This window comes from Phocoena sinus, chromosome 12 (genome assembly GCF_008692025.1).
Source record: "Phocoena sinus isolate mPhoSin1 chromosome 12, mPhoSin1.pri, whole genome shotgun sequence".
In the NCBI taxonomy this organism is placed as follows: domain Eukaryota; kingdom Metazoa; phylum Chordata; class Mammalia; order Artiodactyla; family Phocoenidae; genus Phocoena; species Phocoena sinus.
This window is the reverse complement of record NC_045774.1, coordinates 8,442,956-8,462,075: the sequence shown is the minus strand read 5'-3', so window position 1 is coordinate 8,462,075 and position 19,120 is coordinate 8,442,956. Positions and strand designations below refer to the sequence as shown.

Sequence of the window (19,120 nt, the reverse complement as noted above, 5' to 3'; positions counted from 1 at the left end):
CCACCCTTAATTGTCTGGAAACTTTGTCCCTCCCCATTCCCACAGCTGCTTCTCTGCCTGATTTCCTGTTGACCAAGTGTAATTGCTTCCTAATGTTTAGGTAGTAACCTCAGAAAATAGCTGTTCTGCCTCAAATTGCCCTTCCTCCAAGCCATTCTAGTAATCCTGACGGGTAATCACCTTAAATACACTTTGATCAGAAATCTTGATGAATAGTCTCCCACTATTTTACTTTGAATCCTAGTTTAGGGAACACTCAAGGCCCTCCAAGATCTGTCCTTGACCTACTTTTCCAGCTGTGTCCAAATGTGAAAACACCAACCCCAGACAGATATTTCTCAGGTCATTTAAATGTGTTTGGCATGTAGGAAAGCATTTAACGTTAGCTATTATTATTTTATATATAATATTTAAATAGGTAATACACCATTCAAGCACCGAAAATATAGAAATGTATTATTGAAATGTCTTCTACTTATTCTTGGCCATTCCCCACCACCAACATGTTAAACTACTATTATTCATTCCTTTTTTTTAAAGATAAATTACAGCATACTATACACATTGACCTGTTACATGTTGCTTTTTTCCAATCCATATATCTTGGAGATCTTTTTGTATCAGTAGCTGAAGAGCTTTCTCATTTCTTTTTTACAGCTGCATAGAAATTTTCATAGCTGTATGACTATGCCATAATTTAACTATTCATAATTTAATTATTCTCTAACCAAACACATTGATGTTATTATAAATAATGCTAAAGAAAATATCCTCATCCAGATATAATTTTTCATGCTTGAGAACTTATCTAAAAAGTACATTCCTAGAAGGAGAACTGGTTAGGAAAATGACTTATGCACTTGCAATTTTAACAATTATTGTCAAACTGGCTTCCATAGGGGTCATATTGGTTTTCACTTCCAACAAAAATGAATGAATCACTAGTTTCCCCACAGCCTTACCAACGTGCTGTGTTATTAAACTTTTAGAGTTTTGCCCACCTGATGGGAGAAATAGTGTCTTAGTGTAGTTTTTAAAAATGAGTGAGTTTGAGCATGTTTTCAAAAGTTTAAAGGCCATTTGTTATCCTTTTTCTATGATCATATCATTTGCACACTTTAAAATTGAATTTTGCTCTTTTCCTTAATGATTTACAGGAGATGTATTTATTATGGAAATTAGCCCTTTTTCTGTTACGTAAGATGCAAATATTTTTCCAAGTTTGTCATTTGTCCTTTGATTTTGTTTATGGTGTTTTATTCATAGAGACATTTTTGATTTTGACGGTTTTAACTTGTTCTCTTTTACGCCTCCTTCTGGATTTTTTTTGTTTTTATAAATTAATTTATTTATTTCTAGCTGCACTGGGTCTTCGTTGCTGCACCCAGGCCTCTCGCTGTGCTGGCCTCTCTTGCTGCAGAGCACGGGCTCTCGGCGCGCGGGCTTCAGCAGTTGTGGCTCACGGGCTCCAGAGCGCAGGCTCAGCAGCTGTGGCGCACAGGCCTAGTGGCTCCGCGTCTTCATGTGGGATCTTCCCGGACCAGGGCTCGAACCCGTGTTCCCTGCACTGGCAGGCGGATTCTTAACCACTGAGCCACCGGGGAAGACCTCCCTCCCCGCCTTCTGGATTTTAAGTCATGTTATAAAGGCCTCTCCTACTCTGAGATTGTATATGAATTTTTCCTTATTTGCCCTAGAAATTTGATTCTTTCACTTCCCGCATTTAAATCTTTGATCCATCTAGAATTTATCCTGGCATATATTTGAGATATGGTTCCACCTTTTTCTCCCCAGATGGCCACTCAATTATAACCAATGCCATTTACTGAATTACCCTTAGAATCCCCACTGCTGTGAAATGCCACCTTCATACCCTAAGTCCTGTGTGCATTTGCCTCTGTTCTTGGGCTCCCGGTTCTGCTCTGTTGGTTTGCTGCCTATTCATGCTTCAGGACCAGCCCGTTCCTGGACTGAGCATGGCTTACAATCAGCGGGGCTCGTTCTCCCTCTCCGCTCCCTTTTCCGTGGTTCTCGTTCCTATTTGTTTACAGCTTTTGAAATATGACCTTCAGATTCAGTTCGTTTGGTTTCAGCAAGCAGCAAAAACAACCCCCACCCCCCAAAATTAAAAAACCTTCTGTTGGTTCCTTTATTACCATCACCTTAAGTTCATAAATTAACATAGGAAAACTTGACATATTTTATGACTTTGAATCTTACTAAGAATATAGTAAATTCTTCTGTGTTTATTCAACTCTACTTCTTCGTCCTGCAGGAACATTTAAAAATTTGTGTCAAATTGGTTTGGTTAAGTTTATTCCTAGATATTTTATCTATTTGTGGCTAATGTACGTGGAGTGTTTTCTTTCACTGTATTTTCTGACTCGTGTTAGTATGTGTGGAGCCTTTTGATTTTTGTGTATTAATTTTACACCATTCTAGCTCAGCTTGTTTTCTTATAATTTCTAGTAGGTTTTGTTCTCAGTTGATCCTCTTTACTTTTCCAAGTATCTAATCATATAATCTGCGAACAGTAATAGCCTTACCTCTTCCCTTACAATATTTATTCCTATGACTTCTTTCTCTTGTCTGGTTGCTTCAGAGAGTACGTCCAGAACACTTTTAGGTAAATGGAAATATTACCAACCTGACATTTTCCCGATTTCAGTGGGAGAGTCTAGTGTTTCCTCATTCAGACTTTTGGTCTGAGATTTGCAACTTTAAAAAAAATCATATTCACTGATTTCTACTTCATTAAGCATTTAAAAAAAATTTTAGTAATGGAGATTAAATTTTGAAGGTGACTTTTTGGTATCTACGGGGTCATATTTTCCCTATAACTTACTAAAATGATGACTTACATCAGTAAATTTCCTACACTGAAATCACACTTGCACTCCTGTGCTAACTCCACTTGGGTCAGACATTCCTTCTGCTAATACTGGGTTGGCCAAAAGGTTCGTTCGGTTTTTTCGTAAGATGGCTCCAGTAGTGCTTAGTTGTCTTTAATTTCATTAGAAACAATTTTGTTAGATTGTATCGTGACAGCTATCATATCGGCACGCATTAAAAAAAAACTTATCAAAACTGGTGGAGTTTTGTGTAGCTATTTTAATATTGAAGATGGAAGAAAAAAAGCAACATTTTCAGCATATGACGCTTTATTATTTCAAGAAAGGTGACAGCACAATGAAACGCAAAAAAAAATATTCGTGCAGCGAATGGAGAAGGTGCTGTGACTGATCGAACGTGTCAAAAGTGGTTTGCGAAGTTTCGTGCTGGAGATTTCTCACCGGACGATGCTCCGTGGTCGGGTAGACCAGTTGAAGTTGATCACGATCAAATCGAGACATTAATTGAGAACAATCAACGTTACACCGCGTGGGAGATAGCTGACATACTCAAAATATCCAAATCAAGCGCTGAAAATCACGTGCACCAGCTTGGTTATGTTCATCACTTTGATGTTTGGGTTCCACATAAGTTAAGAGAAAAAAACCTTGACAGCATTTCCGCATCCGATTCTCTACTTAAATGTAAGGAAAACATTCCATTTTTCAAACCAGTTGTGACAGGCAATGAAAAGTGGATACTGTACAATAATGTGGAATGGAAGAGATTGTGGAATAAGCGAAATGAACCACCACCAACCCAGCAAAGGCCGGTCTTCATCCAAGGAAGGTGATGTTGTGTACATGGTGGGATTGGAAGGGAGTCCTCTATTATGAGCTCCTTCCGTAAAACCAAACGACTGATTCCAGCAAGTATTGCTCACAATTAGACCAACTGAAAAGCAGCGATAGATGAAAAATGTCCGGAATTAGTCAGCAGAAAACACATAATCTTCCATCAGGATAACGCAAGACCGTGTGTTTCTTTGATGACCAGGCAAAGACTGTTACAGCTTGGCTGGGAAGTTCTGATTCATCCACCATATTCACCAAACACTGCACCTTCGGATTTCCATTTATTTCAGTCTTTATAAAATTCTCTTAATGGAAAAGATTTCAATTCCCTGGAAGACTGTAAAAGGCACCTGGAACAGTTCTTTGCTCAAAAAAGATAAAAAGTTTTGGGAAGATGGAATTATGAAGATGCCTGAAAAATGGCAGAAGGTACTGGAACAAAAGGGTGAATATGTTGTTCTGTAAAGTTCTTGGTGAAAGTGAAAAATGTGTCTTTTATTTTTACTTAAAGACCAAAGGCACTTTTTGTCCAACCCAATATTTTATTTGGAATTTTTGCGTCGATATTCATAAGATTGATCAGTAATTTTCTCTGTTTCTTATATGAAGTACATCTGTTTAGCTTTTCTCTCTTTTCTGGAATTAGGTTGGTAAGTTATGTTTTCCTAGAAACTTGATCATCTCATTCATATTTGCATAGAGTCCAGCAAAGGAGGGCTTTGGTTCTTTGAATTTCCAGGCTTTGTTATGATTTCCCATGATCATTTCTCATGTTGTGTAGGTCTGATTTCACCCTTTTCCTTGCGTAGGGTAGGCAGAAGTTTGTTTTCAGAGAGCTAGTTTGGTTTTATTTTTCAGTTCTAATCTTTTTCTGTTTTCCAAATGATTAATTTCAACTATATTTTTATTATTCCCTTTCTAACTTCATGAATGGTATGGTAAAGGCATTCATTTTTGTTTATTAATATAATTTTATAAGGACAAGAATTTTCATCTGAACACCACTTTAGCTATCTCTCAGGTTCTGAAAGGTAGTCTACACATATATATTTCATATTAGCTACTGCTATTATTATAATTTATGTGGAAAGCCACTGGAGAGTTAAGGAAAGAAATGTTTGGTTTTCTAGGATAGGGCTAGATTAAGGTGGGCCTTGAGTGGGAGGTGTTGGTTAGAGATTTTTAACTTGATAAAAATAGTATTAAGAAGCCACTGGGGAGCTTTGGAAAGTAACATGATATAAATGTTGTTTTGAAATGATGAACATCTCACATATTAACATTACCTTATCTAGTACTTTGTCTTTTCCAAAGCAATTTTGGATAGGAAATGCCTTTTTCAGCAAAGATGGAAAAAAGAAGGCTTATCTATCTCCTTCTCAAAGATGATATGGTCCAATCCCATAAACGAATACCTACCTAGAACTTCTCATGATTGTTTTGAATGTTGTACACTGGCTGAAATCTTTCGTTACTGACTTTAGAATTTCATACAGAAAGCTCCTTTAAATTTGAAGCATATCCTAAAATTAATTGGACTGTGGAGCAATCATCCACTCCTACTCTAGCACTTCATGTTATCACTCATTTGGAACTGACCTTTGCCTTCAGAGGTGTTTTATTTCTCTAGTAGTTTGTAAATTTCTCATGTAAGTACAGTATCTTTTGTATTGTAGGAGGTCAATTCATATTTGTTATTAAATTATTTTGCTTGAAACTACTCTTGTATAATTATAAGATTCTCACGGTGTGCATATGAGTAGTTGAAATACTCCAAGATAATTGTCTGCCTTATCTTTATATTATCCCTAATCATAGCCAACATTTTCAGTTGTCTTCCTATACTAAATAGGTAACCTGCACTTTATCCCACTTTCTATTCTTCGAGTAACTAAAGTAGTAAATTGGTGTGTGTTAGACCAGATCCACAATCTCTTTTATTTGATTTTTGTGTCAAGGGCTAATAGTTCCTACTCAATGTCCACTGTTCTCTTCTTTCTTACAGATTTTATTGGAGGAGGAAATGTGCCTACAAAAAACTGCATTTCCTAGACTCCTCTCCAGGTGAGAGTAGCCATGTGACTAAATTCTGGCCACATGAACGTAGGTAGAAATTATTGAGCTAGAAAATTCCTGCCTAGAATTTAGAGGGCAAGCCTGGAGGAGAACCATGCTCACAGAAAGGATGGAGGACTAGAAAGCTAGAAAGTGTGAGTGAAACTAGCTACGCAATTTGCAGGGGCAGCACAAAAGGAAAATGCCAACAACAGAGCATCGTCTCTGGCGCCGGGCCCTTGGAAGCATGGGGCCCTATGTGACTGCATGGGTCACATGCTGGTGAAGCTGGCCCTGTGTGTGAAGGAACTGGGGCCCGAGGCTGTTGTCGAGCTGCCACGTCCGCCCTGGACTGCCCGTCTGTTCTTCTTTTAATAGAGAGGAGCACAGCCCCCTTCTTGTTTAAGCCTCTGTTATCTGGATTTGCTGTGAGGTGCATTCCATAACTGATGCAGTGCTATGACTACCTTCATTTTACAGATGGAGAAACTGATGCTCAGACAGTTTGGTACCTGATCCATGGTAACCCAACTGCGGTGTGGACTCAGGCCCTGTGAGTATGGGTCACATACTCTTTCTTGTGCCAACACATTGTCTTTCTTTTCCTACAGAGATATAATCATTCTCCGTTTCCTTTTTCCAGCAAGATACTGCATTCTGCAGGTTTGCTGGTCTCACTATGGTCCCTCTGGGTAGCCTATAATAGGAGGAGGTTAGCTTCATCTCATTGGTGGTTCCTCATTCACATTTAATTGTACTCTGGAGTGGGCAAGTTGCAGGGCCTCAGTCCACATTTAAAATATTGCCCCAAAGTGATTCACTCTTGTCTCTAGTGATTCACTCTTTTCTCTAGCATAATATTTATACTCTGATTCCTCAGTAATTCTCCCTTTGTAGATAAAGCGTCAAGATCTTACATAATTCAGTTAAAAAAGAAACTCAAACTATGTGAGAGCCCATCGGATGTGGGTTTCCATCTACTTGACCCTTCAGGAGGAAAGCATTTATTCTTTTAATAGTGCATTAGGATAAACAGTGTTGATCGCCCTTTGGGTGTTCTCATGCATGGCCGTGGGAAGCACTGTGGCCATTAACTATTATCTATTTTATTAGCATACAAGCCATGGCTGCCACTTCAATGCTCCAGGACCCCAGGGTAACATAGGTTATATTTGCTGGGTTTGGGCTCCAAGGTGACTGCGGGTTTGCTCAGCTCCAGGGCCAGCACCCAGCTTGGTTAACAGACACAGGTTCTGGACCAAGTCCAGAGTGGTGCTGGGGTGGAGGTCAGTGTATGATCGCAGGTAATCAGTGTACTATGTGGGATGCTGGCAATGGCATTGGGAAACCCACCTTCTCCCTCTTGGTAGGAGGAGAGAAAACTTCCTACCTTCCCCAAGAGGAAGGAATTCCAGTCTGTTCATCCAGATTCCAGGACATGAATGTTGGTTGTTCACCAACAGGCACATGAAGTGTATGTGCCTCCTTGCCTCTTCCCTTGGTTAGAGGGTCAGGATCCCTCCCGAGCTGGGCCAGTCAGGATAACGCATCGGTGCTGGGGAGGCCCTGGGGCTCGGAGGCTGGGGATCAGACCTGGATTTAGGTTGAAGCCTCTACCTAGGCCTTGGCTTCCAACCCGTTTTTACCATATACCTTGCATTGGAGTGTCAGGCCCATTTGTGACTATGTGGCCTTTAGGCGGTCCACGGAGGACAGAACTGTGGTGGTCTGGGGTCCTTGTCTATAGTATCATTTTTAAATATCACCCAAATCTCACTGCAAGGGGGGGCCCTCTGTCGACACCTTGATTTCAGTTCTAGGCTCTAGAACTGTGAGATTGAACTTTTCTGTTGTTTAAGCTACTCGTCTGTGGTACTTTGTTATGACAACCCGACTACCATGCTTGGGAACGAGGTTGGGTTCTCCTATTTTAAAAGGCTAGTGGACTCCGTGGTTAGAAGTGGGAATACCACACTGTGAAGTATTTGAAATCATCACCATACCTTTTCTTCCACTGTTCAAATATCGTAGCTTCTTGACTACAAGAAGCTCACAAATGTTCGTCAACAACCTGGACTACTTACATGCAATAGAAGACTTTCCGTCTCACCCCTACTTTGGTAAAATAAGGAAATGGGGGTAGAGTTTTTGTGATCTGAGTTGGGTCACGTGGAGGTCAGGTCAGTGGTAACGTGGAATAGATGGGAGGCTCCCTAGCTTATCGTGTTAGTCGTCTGTTGATGAGAACTCTCTGATTCTTGATGAGAAGTTGCTAAAAGGATGATGGAGGATTTTTCTTCCAGTCCTGAAATACTTAGTGCAGTGCCCAGCACTGATAGGTACTAAAGACTGTCCTATCACTATTAGTGTCCAATTCTGGAAAAGGATTGCTTTTCTTAAGTCAGTGGTTAGAGGGGGCGTATCTGCCCCTTGAAATTTATGTCTTATCGGTGGTGCTTAATAAAGTATTATATTAATGGGTCTGGACATGATGTCTTGAGCAATCTGGGTTAGAACATTTTAAACTTTATACCACATTGCTAATAAATCACTTCTCAAAAGACTAGGTCTTCAGCATCTGGTAGCTAGCCAACACAAAAATACTTCTTTAACAAATCAAAAACATGCAGTGTTTTATGAAAGAAATTGACAGAGTAAGGAAAATCAAATCCAGTATCTCCAAGATATCTTAATCATTGAGCATGAAAGTTCTAATATATGGCATTTTACCACTGTGTTTGCTAACAATCAAGAAAACTGAGCATCGTAAAAATAAGGTGTTTAAAAGTGCTGAAAACTTTAATTCACTAAAACCAGGAAATATTATATTTGTATACTAAATTTTCTGGCCTCTGAGTGACCGTTTGCCAAAAACTTGGCTTAAAGAGAGTTTTGCAGATTTCTGGAGGACAGGGATTGTCTCTTTTTCTTACACATGAGATCCACATCTTGCCCTGCCTATCAGTCTAGGATAGTGAATATATATTCAGTAAATGCTTGTTGAATGAACCAATGTGTGAATGATTTTCTTGGTGGGTTTCTATGAACTGAGGGAGAAGAGGCAACGTATCAGTAAAGAATGAACATTTTTGCTTTGAAATGAGGAAGGCAATTTATTGTAGTGAGATTATACTGAAGTTGTACCTATGCCCGCCAACGCATATAAAGTAATTCCCTCCACACTATTGAAGAAGACACCAGTGAACTACAAAGGAACTCAAAGTGCTAGAGATCGGTTAATGATGCAAAACAATGCATTTTCACTAACTTACCTAAATTTAAAATTAGATGATTAGAGGACATATTGAAGTATTTTGCATACATATTAACAACAACTTTTTCTTTTACTGGAGGTTGCAATGCCTTTGATAACTCCAAACAGTGACAACTCTATTCCTTGCTGTTTCTTTCATCTTACTATGGTGACTAGTTATCACAAAGCTGCTTCCTAGAGGAAACTTCTAACAGAGACTTAAACATTTTGCCCTAAATGGAGTTTGTGGAAAATATGAAAGTTGGCACACTGTTTAGGCAACATAAAAAAAGAAAAGACTACTTTTAAACCCTAACCACTAGAAAAATGCCCCAGGCGGCAGAGAACAGCCACGCAGTTTAGCGCAAGTTCACAAACAAATATATACACATATCAACGTAGACCTCTTTGCACCCAGCGCCTTGTCTAGAATGCATTTTATACATTTGCTACATGTTGCACAAATGCAGGGGCACAGACACTGCCTGAGTGCCGTTGAGGAGCTGGGTAGCTGTCCTCTCTGAGGAGGTATCTACACAACTTTCCAACGGAGCTTATTCACGACTTTTTGGAAAACAGAGTCTAAGAGCAGCTCTTTACACAGCCTTGTGTGTACAGAGGTGCCACGCGCTGTGTCTGGGTGACGGGTCCACCTCCTAGATGTAGGATTCCTTAGCAAATCGGAACTGATCAGCATCAAAGACGGGCTGACTACACCGCCGGGCCAGGAGGGCCTGCTTGTTCTTCTGTTGAGACTCAGACACAGTTCTCGGCCGATGCAGCCCAGGTCTCCTGGTGACAGTCACCTGTCCTGTCGTGTCTATAGAAGCACAGGCAGTCCTGCTCTGCTTCCAGCTCTCTGTCCTGGGCCACAGTCGGGGCCCGTCCAGTGGCTCCTGACTGCATATATTTCTTGAGTCCCCTCCGTGGTGGACAGGGAGAGGTGGCGGTAGCTGGGCGTCCAGGCTTAGCATCCTGGCCCTCATGCTGCCAACTGTTTGGCTCCCGTAGGTGGCGAGCTCCAAGGCCTGGTACCGAATGGCCTCCTCGTAAGACGGGGGGCTGCCAGGGCTCCTCTGATCCACCGGCTGGAACGCGTTCTCCACCGAGAGGGAGTGGGCCCCTGAGTTAAAGTCCACAGCTGTTTGGCCGTGGGTGTCAGGCAAGTTTTCTTGGACGATTCGGCCGGCAAGCTGGCTTTCTTTTTTAAGACCTTTCTTTACCTGGTCTCTGGCGCAGCCCTTGGATTTCGCAGCCACAGCAGAGCTGCGGGTTTTGGTTAACACTTTTTGGTGAGAGGCAAAGGAGAATGACATGGAGTGTTTTTTTATTTCTCTGTCGGGCTTACTTTTCTCAGTCTTTGTGAAAGACTGATGTCTGGTGAAGAAGTTTCTTTTGGGACTGGAAGGAGAAGCCAGGGCTGAGCCGTCGGAGAGCACGTCCAGGGAGCCACTGGAGATGGCTTTGGGGGTCAGTGTGCACACTGACACCAAACCCTGAGCCGGGCTCTGCACCCTCGGGCCTCGCGGCCCCTGGGTTTTGCCTTCCGCTGCAGGAAACACCTCCTCTGGAAACGGGTCCTCGGCTTCCTCACTTGCAAAACAAGTGGCTGCCTGGGCCGCGGTGAAGTCATCCTCACTTCGTGTGAGTTTCGGGTTTGCTCTCCTGCCCTCAAGGCACTCCTGCGAGGATGCCGCCGTGCTGGGGTCCGAGTACCTCCTGTCTGGTTGCCCGAGGGAGCCTTTCAGTCTGGGCGCACTGCTGAGGACAGGCTCCCAAGGGTGCGGTGGGCCTCTGGGCTCCAGGCCGGCAGCCGGGTCTGAGGACCGTGGGGGCCACCTGCTCAGGGACCCCACGGCGCTGGGCTCCGCGTCGGGGTCGGGGTCGTTGCTGTCATAGGCCGAGTCGTTCTGCAGGGTCGACACGTCTGGGGGAAGTTAAGGGACGGTTGAGCTTTTGTTCAGTTACTTTTAGAAATAAACCTAAGTACCGTTCACCTACTTATTTCAAGTATGGCGCCAGGGAATTTGGTGATGCTAATTTGGGGCTTGGTATGAAAGAAACTGGCCACATTAAAATTCTGTTTCTTTCCATATCTACTATTTTGAGGTGGAGAAGATAAGTAGGAAAATGAAGCGAGAGACGGAGGAAATGAGAAAGGAGAGAAAAAAGCATTCCACTGAAAATTTATTGAAACTGATCCTTTGGATGGCTCTTTTGACTGGATCCATCCCCATTTTAACAGACCCATATTCCACTGTGTGGAAACAGAATCTTCTTATGCCAACTCTCTAGCTAAAAGTTACTTAGTAAAATTAGCAGTTCTTCGTGATTTAGAAGAGGAAGGGGAAGGTTCCAGGCTGAAGCTGAATGAGTGTCTGGAGCCCGAGGAAACAGTGCAGGAAAACTCAGGAGAAAAGTTTCCGTGTTTAATGACTTCCCTACAGACTGGAGTCTACTCTGATTTGGTGATGTGTGAAGGTAACTTCTGCTTCAGATACCAGGGATGCTTTACATTACTGGTCTGGACTGGTAGCTGGCCGTGAACTTGACCCCAGAGTCAGAATCAATTGAGAGCACCTTCCACACCTGAACTGTCAGTGTGTTCCAGGGAGTCATCAGAAGCAATTCTGGAATGCCCTGGCATGTTCTCCCCAAATATTTCAAAGCAGTTATCGATGAGGAATTCCACCAGCGTCTTAACCTGTGAGGAAAAGTTAACAGCTTGTCAGCTTAACGAGACCTTTATTTATTTTTAAAGGAAGGGTGGTTAAGAATGGGGACATGGCGGGGGTCAGCAGTTAGGGAGGTGCCAGAATGTCATGAGAGATCTTTATGTGTCTGAAAGGAGCATCCGGAAAATTGGTAACAATCACCTATATGAAAATTATTTTTGAGACATGCTGAGCTGACAGAGTGTGATGCACGAAAGAGAGAAAAGTGAAAGGGCCTTTCCATCCTGGGACACAGTCGTGTAAAGATGGGTATCGATTGTCCTCTGTCTCGTAGGATGATAGAGGACGCAGGCCTAGCTTTACTCAGTTTCATCCAATGTACACACCCAAGAGAATGGAACTATGACCAAAACATTTGCCTTTCGTATTTTCACCATGATCTCGACTGAGTCAGAGAAGTTCACGGGCATTTTATTGCTTGGCTTTTGCAAACAGACGATGCGTTTCTCAGAAATAGACAGAAACGAACCTTATCGTTCAGGTCTCTCCGGGCTTCGAATGACAGGTTTTGCTCGTTCTCCGGGCTCAGCACATTGGGCCCGATGCAGATGGCGAGATTGCTGGCATCCATCCTGTTGACCTCAGAGTTCTTGCTGATGACGTGGAGCACGGAGACCAGGTGCTTGAGCAGCAGGTGGTTGGGCTGCGGGAGCTTATCTGCAACCCTGGAACGGAGTTCGGGAAGGCTGGTTTTAGGCGGGGCTCACAGCCTGCTAGCTTGAGGGTGGCATGTTGAAAGTTTCTGCCTAACCCAGACTTCCTTTAAAATGAGGAAGGTTCATTTTCACAAGAGACGTTGTGAAATGCTCATTCAGACACTTCCAGTGGCAACTGACACGGAATGAATCAGTTAACCACAAGATCCTAAAGCCCTAAAAGACTGGCCTTTATGATCAGGACACCAATAACATGGCCCTTTATTCTTTACATAGATCTTAAGTTACAAAATATTAACTCCTGCGGTAAAATACATAGTTTAATACATTTTGAAAATCATTTTGTCGAGTAACCATTTAGCCGTGTAGAATGTCTTTCTGCTTCTAACACTGCACGACTACTTTTTTTTTAAAGGATACAATCATTTGCCTTTTTTAAAACTGTGCTCATCAAATGAAGATGACACATTTTTATACCATTCTGAGAGATCTTTATGGAGATTAAATCAGTTTATAAGAGCATGTTCATAAAAATTGTGACAGCAGCGCTTAAATGGCAACATTGGCACTACTACCAATAAATTAGAATTGTAAAGCTTCGTAGCCTCAAAAAATGAAATGGTGTCTCTAACATAAGGATCGTTCATTTCTCATAAGAAGATATTGTTATGAAAGAGCTTTGTGTCTGTAAGCAGAAACTTCTTGTGATAATCGTAGGGACAGACACACTAATGTCTTCAATTCAATAAATATTTCATTGAAAATATTTAGCCATGTGAGACAATCATAATATATAGACAGACTTTCATAGGATTTGGCAAAAGCGCTGTTATTTTAGCATTAGGTGTTTAAGATTTCCTAGTCTCTAACAGGTCACACTTCCATTTATATATGGAATTGTTTTTGCTGTGGTTGGAATTTGTTCTTATATAGTTTTCATTTGGGTTAATTATAAGAATATGAAATATGCTATGGAATTTTATGAACAAACAGCCCCTTCCAGATTGTTTACTATGCTTTAAGGGATGTTTTGTGGGAGAAGAGTTGCTTTGCACGACACCAGTGTACAGGTTAAGGAGACCCCAGATTCCTACACCTGGCTGGTTACCCTGCTTTGAGGCTTTCATCTATGAGTTTGTTCCATACTTTCTTGAACTACTTATATTTTTAGACTCCCCACCTCTTGGGATTTGTGAGTACTGAAGTCCGCTTTCTATCTTTTGAAGAGGTGCTTCCTTTCATTTGGCTAAAACTACTTTTTAAAAATTTCCAGGCTACCTCTAGATTTGTATTATGGGAGTGGATGAACAATTCCACTCGAACTCCCTAAACATTGCAATATACGTAAACCACTCTGACAGTCATGTGCAGAATCAAAGGATGGAGACCGTGCGGGCCTGGCCTGCGGGGACGAAGCTGGCAACTTACTGCTTCAGGGCCTCGATCCTGTCCTCTTCACTCTGCTTCTCCAGGGCACCCATCCACTCCTCAAACAGGTCGCAGGACAGGAGCTTCAGTGGGATACTTCTGAGGAAGTCCTGGAGGGTGGGAGGGGACCGTTCATGTTACACAACGTGCTGCCATCATTCCACCTCGTTTGTCGAATCTCAGGGACTCTGTGCTCATCCCCTGCATAGGCTGCGCCCGTTCCTTCCTGCATTCATTAGTCTGGAGAGATCTCTCACCTGACTTGTCTCTCAGCAGCTTCCTAACAACAGGCGCAGTAAGGCCATCATCCAGGGGGCCACCAGACTTAGGGGAATGGACTCGGCCATGGGACAATCCAAGTGCTTTTCCTCAAGTAAATTTCCTTAGGGGGAATTTTATGCATCACTTTCTGTTGGAATCTGGGGTCACAGAAACAGAGATGCTTATACCAATAAATAAAGGCTTAACTAAAAAAAATTAAACTCTAAGGTCAGTTTCCTTTGCTTTGTAGGGTAAAGAGCCCATATCTTACTTCCTGAGCATCCATGTGTGAGAGCCCATCAGCAGGTCATTTGGCACCAATGCTGTGAACTCACCTTAAAGACCACCGCCAGGAGGTGCACGGGGAGACTTTTCAGATCCACCACGCCTCCGGAGTTGAGCTCTTCCTTAAGCTCTTTACGGGCTTTCTCGTTGGCTGCTTTCCTGAATATTCCTTCAGTGGAAGGGCCTTTAAGGCACAGTATAGTGAGAATATCCTAAAGGAAAGGATAGAAATAGGAGGTGGTTACCCTTGGTTTGAAGACACGCTTCGCTGCTACTAACACAGGAAAAACCTATGTTTTGGTAGGAGAGAAAGAATTAAAATAGTGGACATGAACAGTAGCTAACTTCACCTGTTATAAAACATCCTCTCCATAAAAGTTAGTTCTCCAGGATCCTAAGACAGTCTTAACAAGAGACTGTTAATGCCAGTTTTTCCTTTCGGTCTGGTTGCTATCAACTGTCTCCCTCGGCCCTGCCATTTTTCTAAGAGGAGGTAGATTGTGAAAGCTGGAATTTGCACATTCTAAAACTATTTCAGGCCTCTCTCCTTTCAAGTCATTCCATATAAACATTGGATTTCTGATCATAAACTCTATAAATCTCTGTCTCTTGATTTCTCAGAAGCTACACATTTTCAGCATTCTTCTCTCCACAAAGTTAGAAGGATGGAGGGACCATCAACCTGAGCTCAGTGGCAAATGCAACTAATTTCTAGGATGTAAGCAGCCAGGTGTTCTCCTGACTGCATTCCTAAGTGGGAACACCGCTTCCAAACATGGGAAAAAACCTAAAGGTTGGCCCCAACAAGTTTAGCATTGAGAATGCCGTTCAGCTTTCCCGAGGACTTTTCACAGCTGGCAGAAAACTTGAAGCAGGTTCACGCGTGAACGTGCACCTACCTGAATGGGTCTGGGGAGTGTGTCATTGTCACTGCAGATAGCTGACAAGGGCTGATCAAATAGGGATGACCTCAATTCTGGCTCTGAAGCCCCAGAAAAATCTGATGAAGAAGAAAGCCTTCTCATGAGAAAGAGCCAGTTCAACACCTTCTTTCTCTTCTTAATTTCTACAGCCAAGAAAACAAAGCAAAGAGAAATTAGATTAAAATATTGATAAGCAAGGATCCAGATAAGACAACGGATATTGTCATCTATGGTTTGCCGTGTGGGACAAATAATATTGAAAAACCGAGAAAGCAAAGGGTGTGAATCTTAATCTAGAAAAATCAACCTGAAAAACAACTGCATTGTTACCAGGGCAGCCAGCCCCTAAACAGCAACACCAAGGTTCCTCAAAGACTCCACCTTTCCTGTTTTTACGCTTTACCAGCTGTTTGCTACAGAAAATAAGCAAAACCTAGCTAAGCAGATCATAAACAACCATCTTAACATATTGACCTTAATAACCACGGTGGATATTTCTGATGTGGAATAGATTATTTTAATTTCTTCCTTTGACTAGTGAAGAAAATGAAACTTATAGAAAGAGGAAGTGACTTGCTCAAGACCATTTTGAAGGCTCTACATACACTGGGCGGGCCATTGAACAAACCTCTGTGGCCATGCTAACACTCACCACTAGGGGGAGCTACACCACGCCATCGGTCTACAGTCACCTGCAGGGTTTTCCCAGTGGATGCTTTAGGGAAGGGCGGGCACAAATTGCTGCAGGAAGGTTTGAACCTAGACCTTTTACCAAGAAATTTTATCCTTGCAAAAGCCTGAAGACGTGTGCAATGCGTATAACGTCTAACAAGTTTCCTTCTTTCTCTGTTTTCTCTCTCCTTCCTTCTTTTTTTTCTAATTATAAAAGCTACATATTCTAAATGCATTGGCATATGTTTCTATACTTTTTATACCATCAAGTGGAGGAGGATGGATAGAGAACTGGCTTGTCCTCATAGTTCAGGAGAACTGGGTCAGGGTTACTTTATAATGCAATGAATTGTGGAAAAAATCGAGTGAACGGTGGGTCCTTTGGGATTTGAGATTAGTAACAATTGCTTCATGTGCTCTTAGAATCATTCTCCGTTAGAGGAGGGCGAAAGTGGTACAGGCAACTGTGTATTTTTCACATGTATGCACATTTTAATTGTCAAAACATAAATGCCAGGAGACCTGTAACTCCATTAAAACCCCTCTGGAGAGCTGGGGGGTTGGCTTAGGGAAGATCTTTTCTATCAGAGCGCTGGCTCTCTAGTGAGCTGGAGCCTTCCTGCCATGCAAGTGTTAATGTTCTGTGGTCTTTAAAAGAACACTTTGAAAAAATAATTCCTAGTAAAGCACTGTGGTTTGGCAAACTAAGAACCTCTACATAAAAGATCTGTATGTTTTCAAAACTCACCAATTAGCTGGCAAAGACTGTTTTCGCTCTCACATGATGCCAATAGAGGATGTTCCTTGATGTCACCCTAAAAATAGATTTATTTTAGTTTAAGATAATGACTGAAGAAATCTGCCCAGTCTTTCCCCACAAAATACATTCAACATTTGATTCATATCAAAAACTAGTCAAGCGTCCGTTAATTTTTTCTATCTTCCAGCATCAGTGTTAATGTCCTGCTTATCATGATAGAAGATCTCAATTAATATTAGTCTTTAATTTACTACATTTATTATGTTGATTTTCTCTCCTGATAACTGAACAATACAAATGATATTCAATTAAAATAAAGTTTTCCATCTCACAGTGCAGATAAAAAGTTTTAAACGTTGCTTTCTTACCTCTGATCCACATTCAATTAATGTCTCCATATTACTGGCATTTAGTGTTTTTGACTAAAAGAGAAAACACTAAATTAGGTAAACATCTTTGACTCTTGCCATGAGAAAACATGAATTAATAAATGCAAGAAGGGCGCATACAGCATGGCAGCTGCTTGTCAACTTCATTAGAGTTTGGGCTGACTGTCCAGTGATGAGCTTTGCTCCTGTGTGGCCTTGGCTCTGTATAAGAGAAATCATATGGGAAGAAGTTAGGAGGGATACGTATAATGCATTGGCCAATTTCAGTGCCACTCTGATTAAACACAAAGTTTGAAACTACTGGGTAGAAAAGTTTTCATTTAAAGTCAGTTATACACCATTGTAAAGCAATTATACTCCAATAAAGATGTTTAAAAAAATAAAGTCAGTTATATGTTACCAGATGTCTTATGCTATGAAACGCAACATCTGAACATACTTATTTCTAAGTGTTCTAAACCTGATATCTTCATCATGCCAAACTTTGTCATTCATTTATTACGTTCCCATCAGGAGATAACCTGGATAACAATTACAATAACAACTAACTCTTGTTTGGAGAGCTCACTGTGTGTCAGGGCACTGTATTAAGTGCTTTGCACAGATTTTCTCATCTAACCGGAAAAGGAAAAAAACGTATTCCCAGGATGCTACTTACAGCAGACGTACAACAAAGATAACGTGTACAGAATTCCTATACCCCAGAAGTGCAGGCTTCACATTATGTGTTTATTCTTTATAACACTATTTGTTGCATATTCCACGGTGTCACCGTTTTCTGTTGGATAAGATCTTAAAGCCCAGTGACCCGCTAGGCAGCTTACTGTCTTGTCATGTTAATTTACGGTACTTACCCTCGGAGGGCCTCCACCCAGACTTCTTTTACCTCCCGTGAACTGTGGAAAACGGGAGAGACAGCATGACACTCTGCTCCAGCTAATCCACCGTCAGTGAGGAGACTGAACTGCTCTAACTTCACAAGTTCTGTGTTATAAGGGAGAGGGGGCGGGCAGGTGGAAATTCAGAATATTACTGAGACCGGAAAGAACATCACGGGCTGTCACTGGGACAGAGTCAGCCAGACACTGTAGAGCTCTCACTTCCTCATTCCTTTTAGGGCAGCTCTGGTTCTTTTTTTTTTTTTTCTTCTTCTTCCACTTCAAAGCAAGACATCTGTAAACTACTAAGAGTGGAAAAGATGACATATGGCCATAGGTGAAGGCTCTGATTAATGTCATAGGTGGGATGTATGAATAAGAAATTGTGTTATTCCGTACGTAAACATCATTGTATTTTCTAAAGTGGTAATTTCAGGTGCCCTTTTTTTTGTATCCTGTTTGGGTGCTGTCTCCCCTCGCACCCACCATCTCCTCTGTTCACCAGTCACTATACATTGATAAGCACCCTCTAGGTGCGGGATGTTGTCCCTCTAAGAAACCCAAGACACGCTGCCTCTTTTGGAAAGTAGTCACCATCCAAAGCCAGGTCTGGAATTAGAAAGAGTCCACCAGAGCAGGCTGTCAACATACTAACCTCTTCTTTCCCTAACTCAATACTTAGGTCATAGTCAGATTAGATCTAATTCTGTCATGGGAGGTAAACCAAAAAATTCCTTTGGTCAGACCATTGGAAAGCAGAAAGGAGATGGTGAATTTCATCTGTGGATCCTGCCTTCTGGGTAAGAGAGAAGGCTGGACTTTTCTGTGGCTTAAGGCTGCATGTGAAATGACTCAAGTTCCTTGACAACAGAATGGAGACATAAGTTGTGACATTCACACAGTGGAGTCTTACAGAGCCCTAAGAATGAGGAGTGTATAACTACATTCAACAGTACGGCTGGGTCTCACAAAATAATGTTGAGCGAAAGAGGCCAGACACGAAAGATTGCACCTTGCCCGCAAAGCCCCCAAACAGCAAAAGCAAGCGGTGCTATTCGAAGCCACAAGAGCATTTCCCTAGGGCTGGATAGTGACTCTGAGGGATCAGAGAGGGGCTTTGACATGGTCCATCTCGTGGT

At 41.9% G+C, this 19,120-nt stretch overlaps 1 protein-coding gene across 1 annotated transcript; it reads right to left on the bottom strand.

The window, feature by feature from the left end:
- Nucleotides 1-8,834: 8,834 nt before the first annotated feature.
- Nucleotides 8,835-18,126, bottom strand: TAGAP (T cell activation RhoGTPase activating protein). Its single transcript, XM_032650696.1, has 10 exons — nt 17,958-18,126; nt 17,224-17,304; nt 17,083-17,136; nt 16,703-16,769; nt 15,259-15,425; nt 14,410-14,571; nt 13,814-13,923; nt 12,199-12,394; nt 11,584-11,698; nt 8,835-10,921 (listed from the first exon to the last, which is right to left on the bottom strand). Exons 2-10 carry the CDS (start codon nt 17,248-17,250, stop codon nt 9,651-9,653), a joined length of 2,169 nt encoding a protein of 722 aa, XP_032506587.1. The 5' UTR covers nt 17,251-17,304; nt 17,958-18,126; the 3' UTR covers nt 8,835-9,650.
- Between the last annotated feature and the right edge of the window lie 994 nt (nt 18,127-19,120).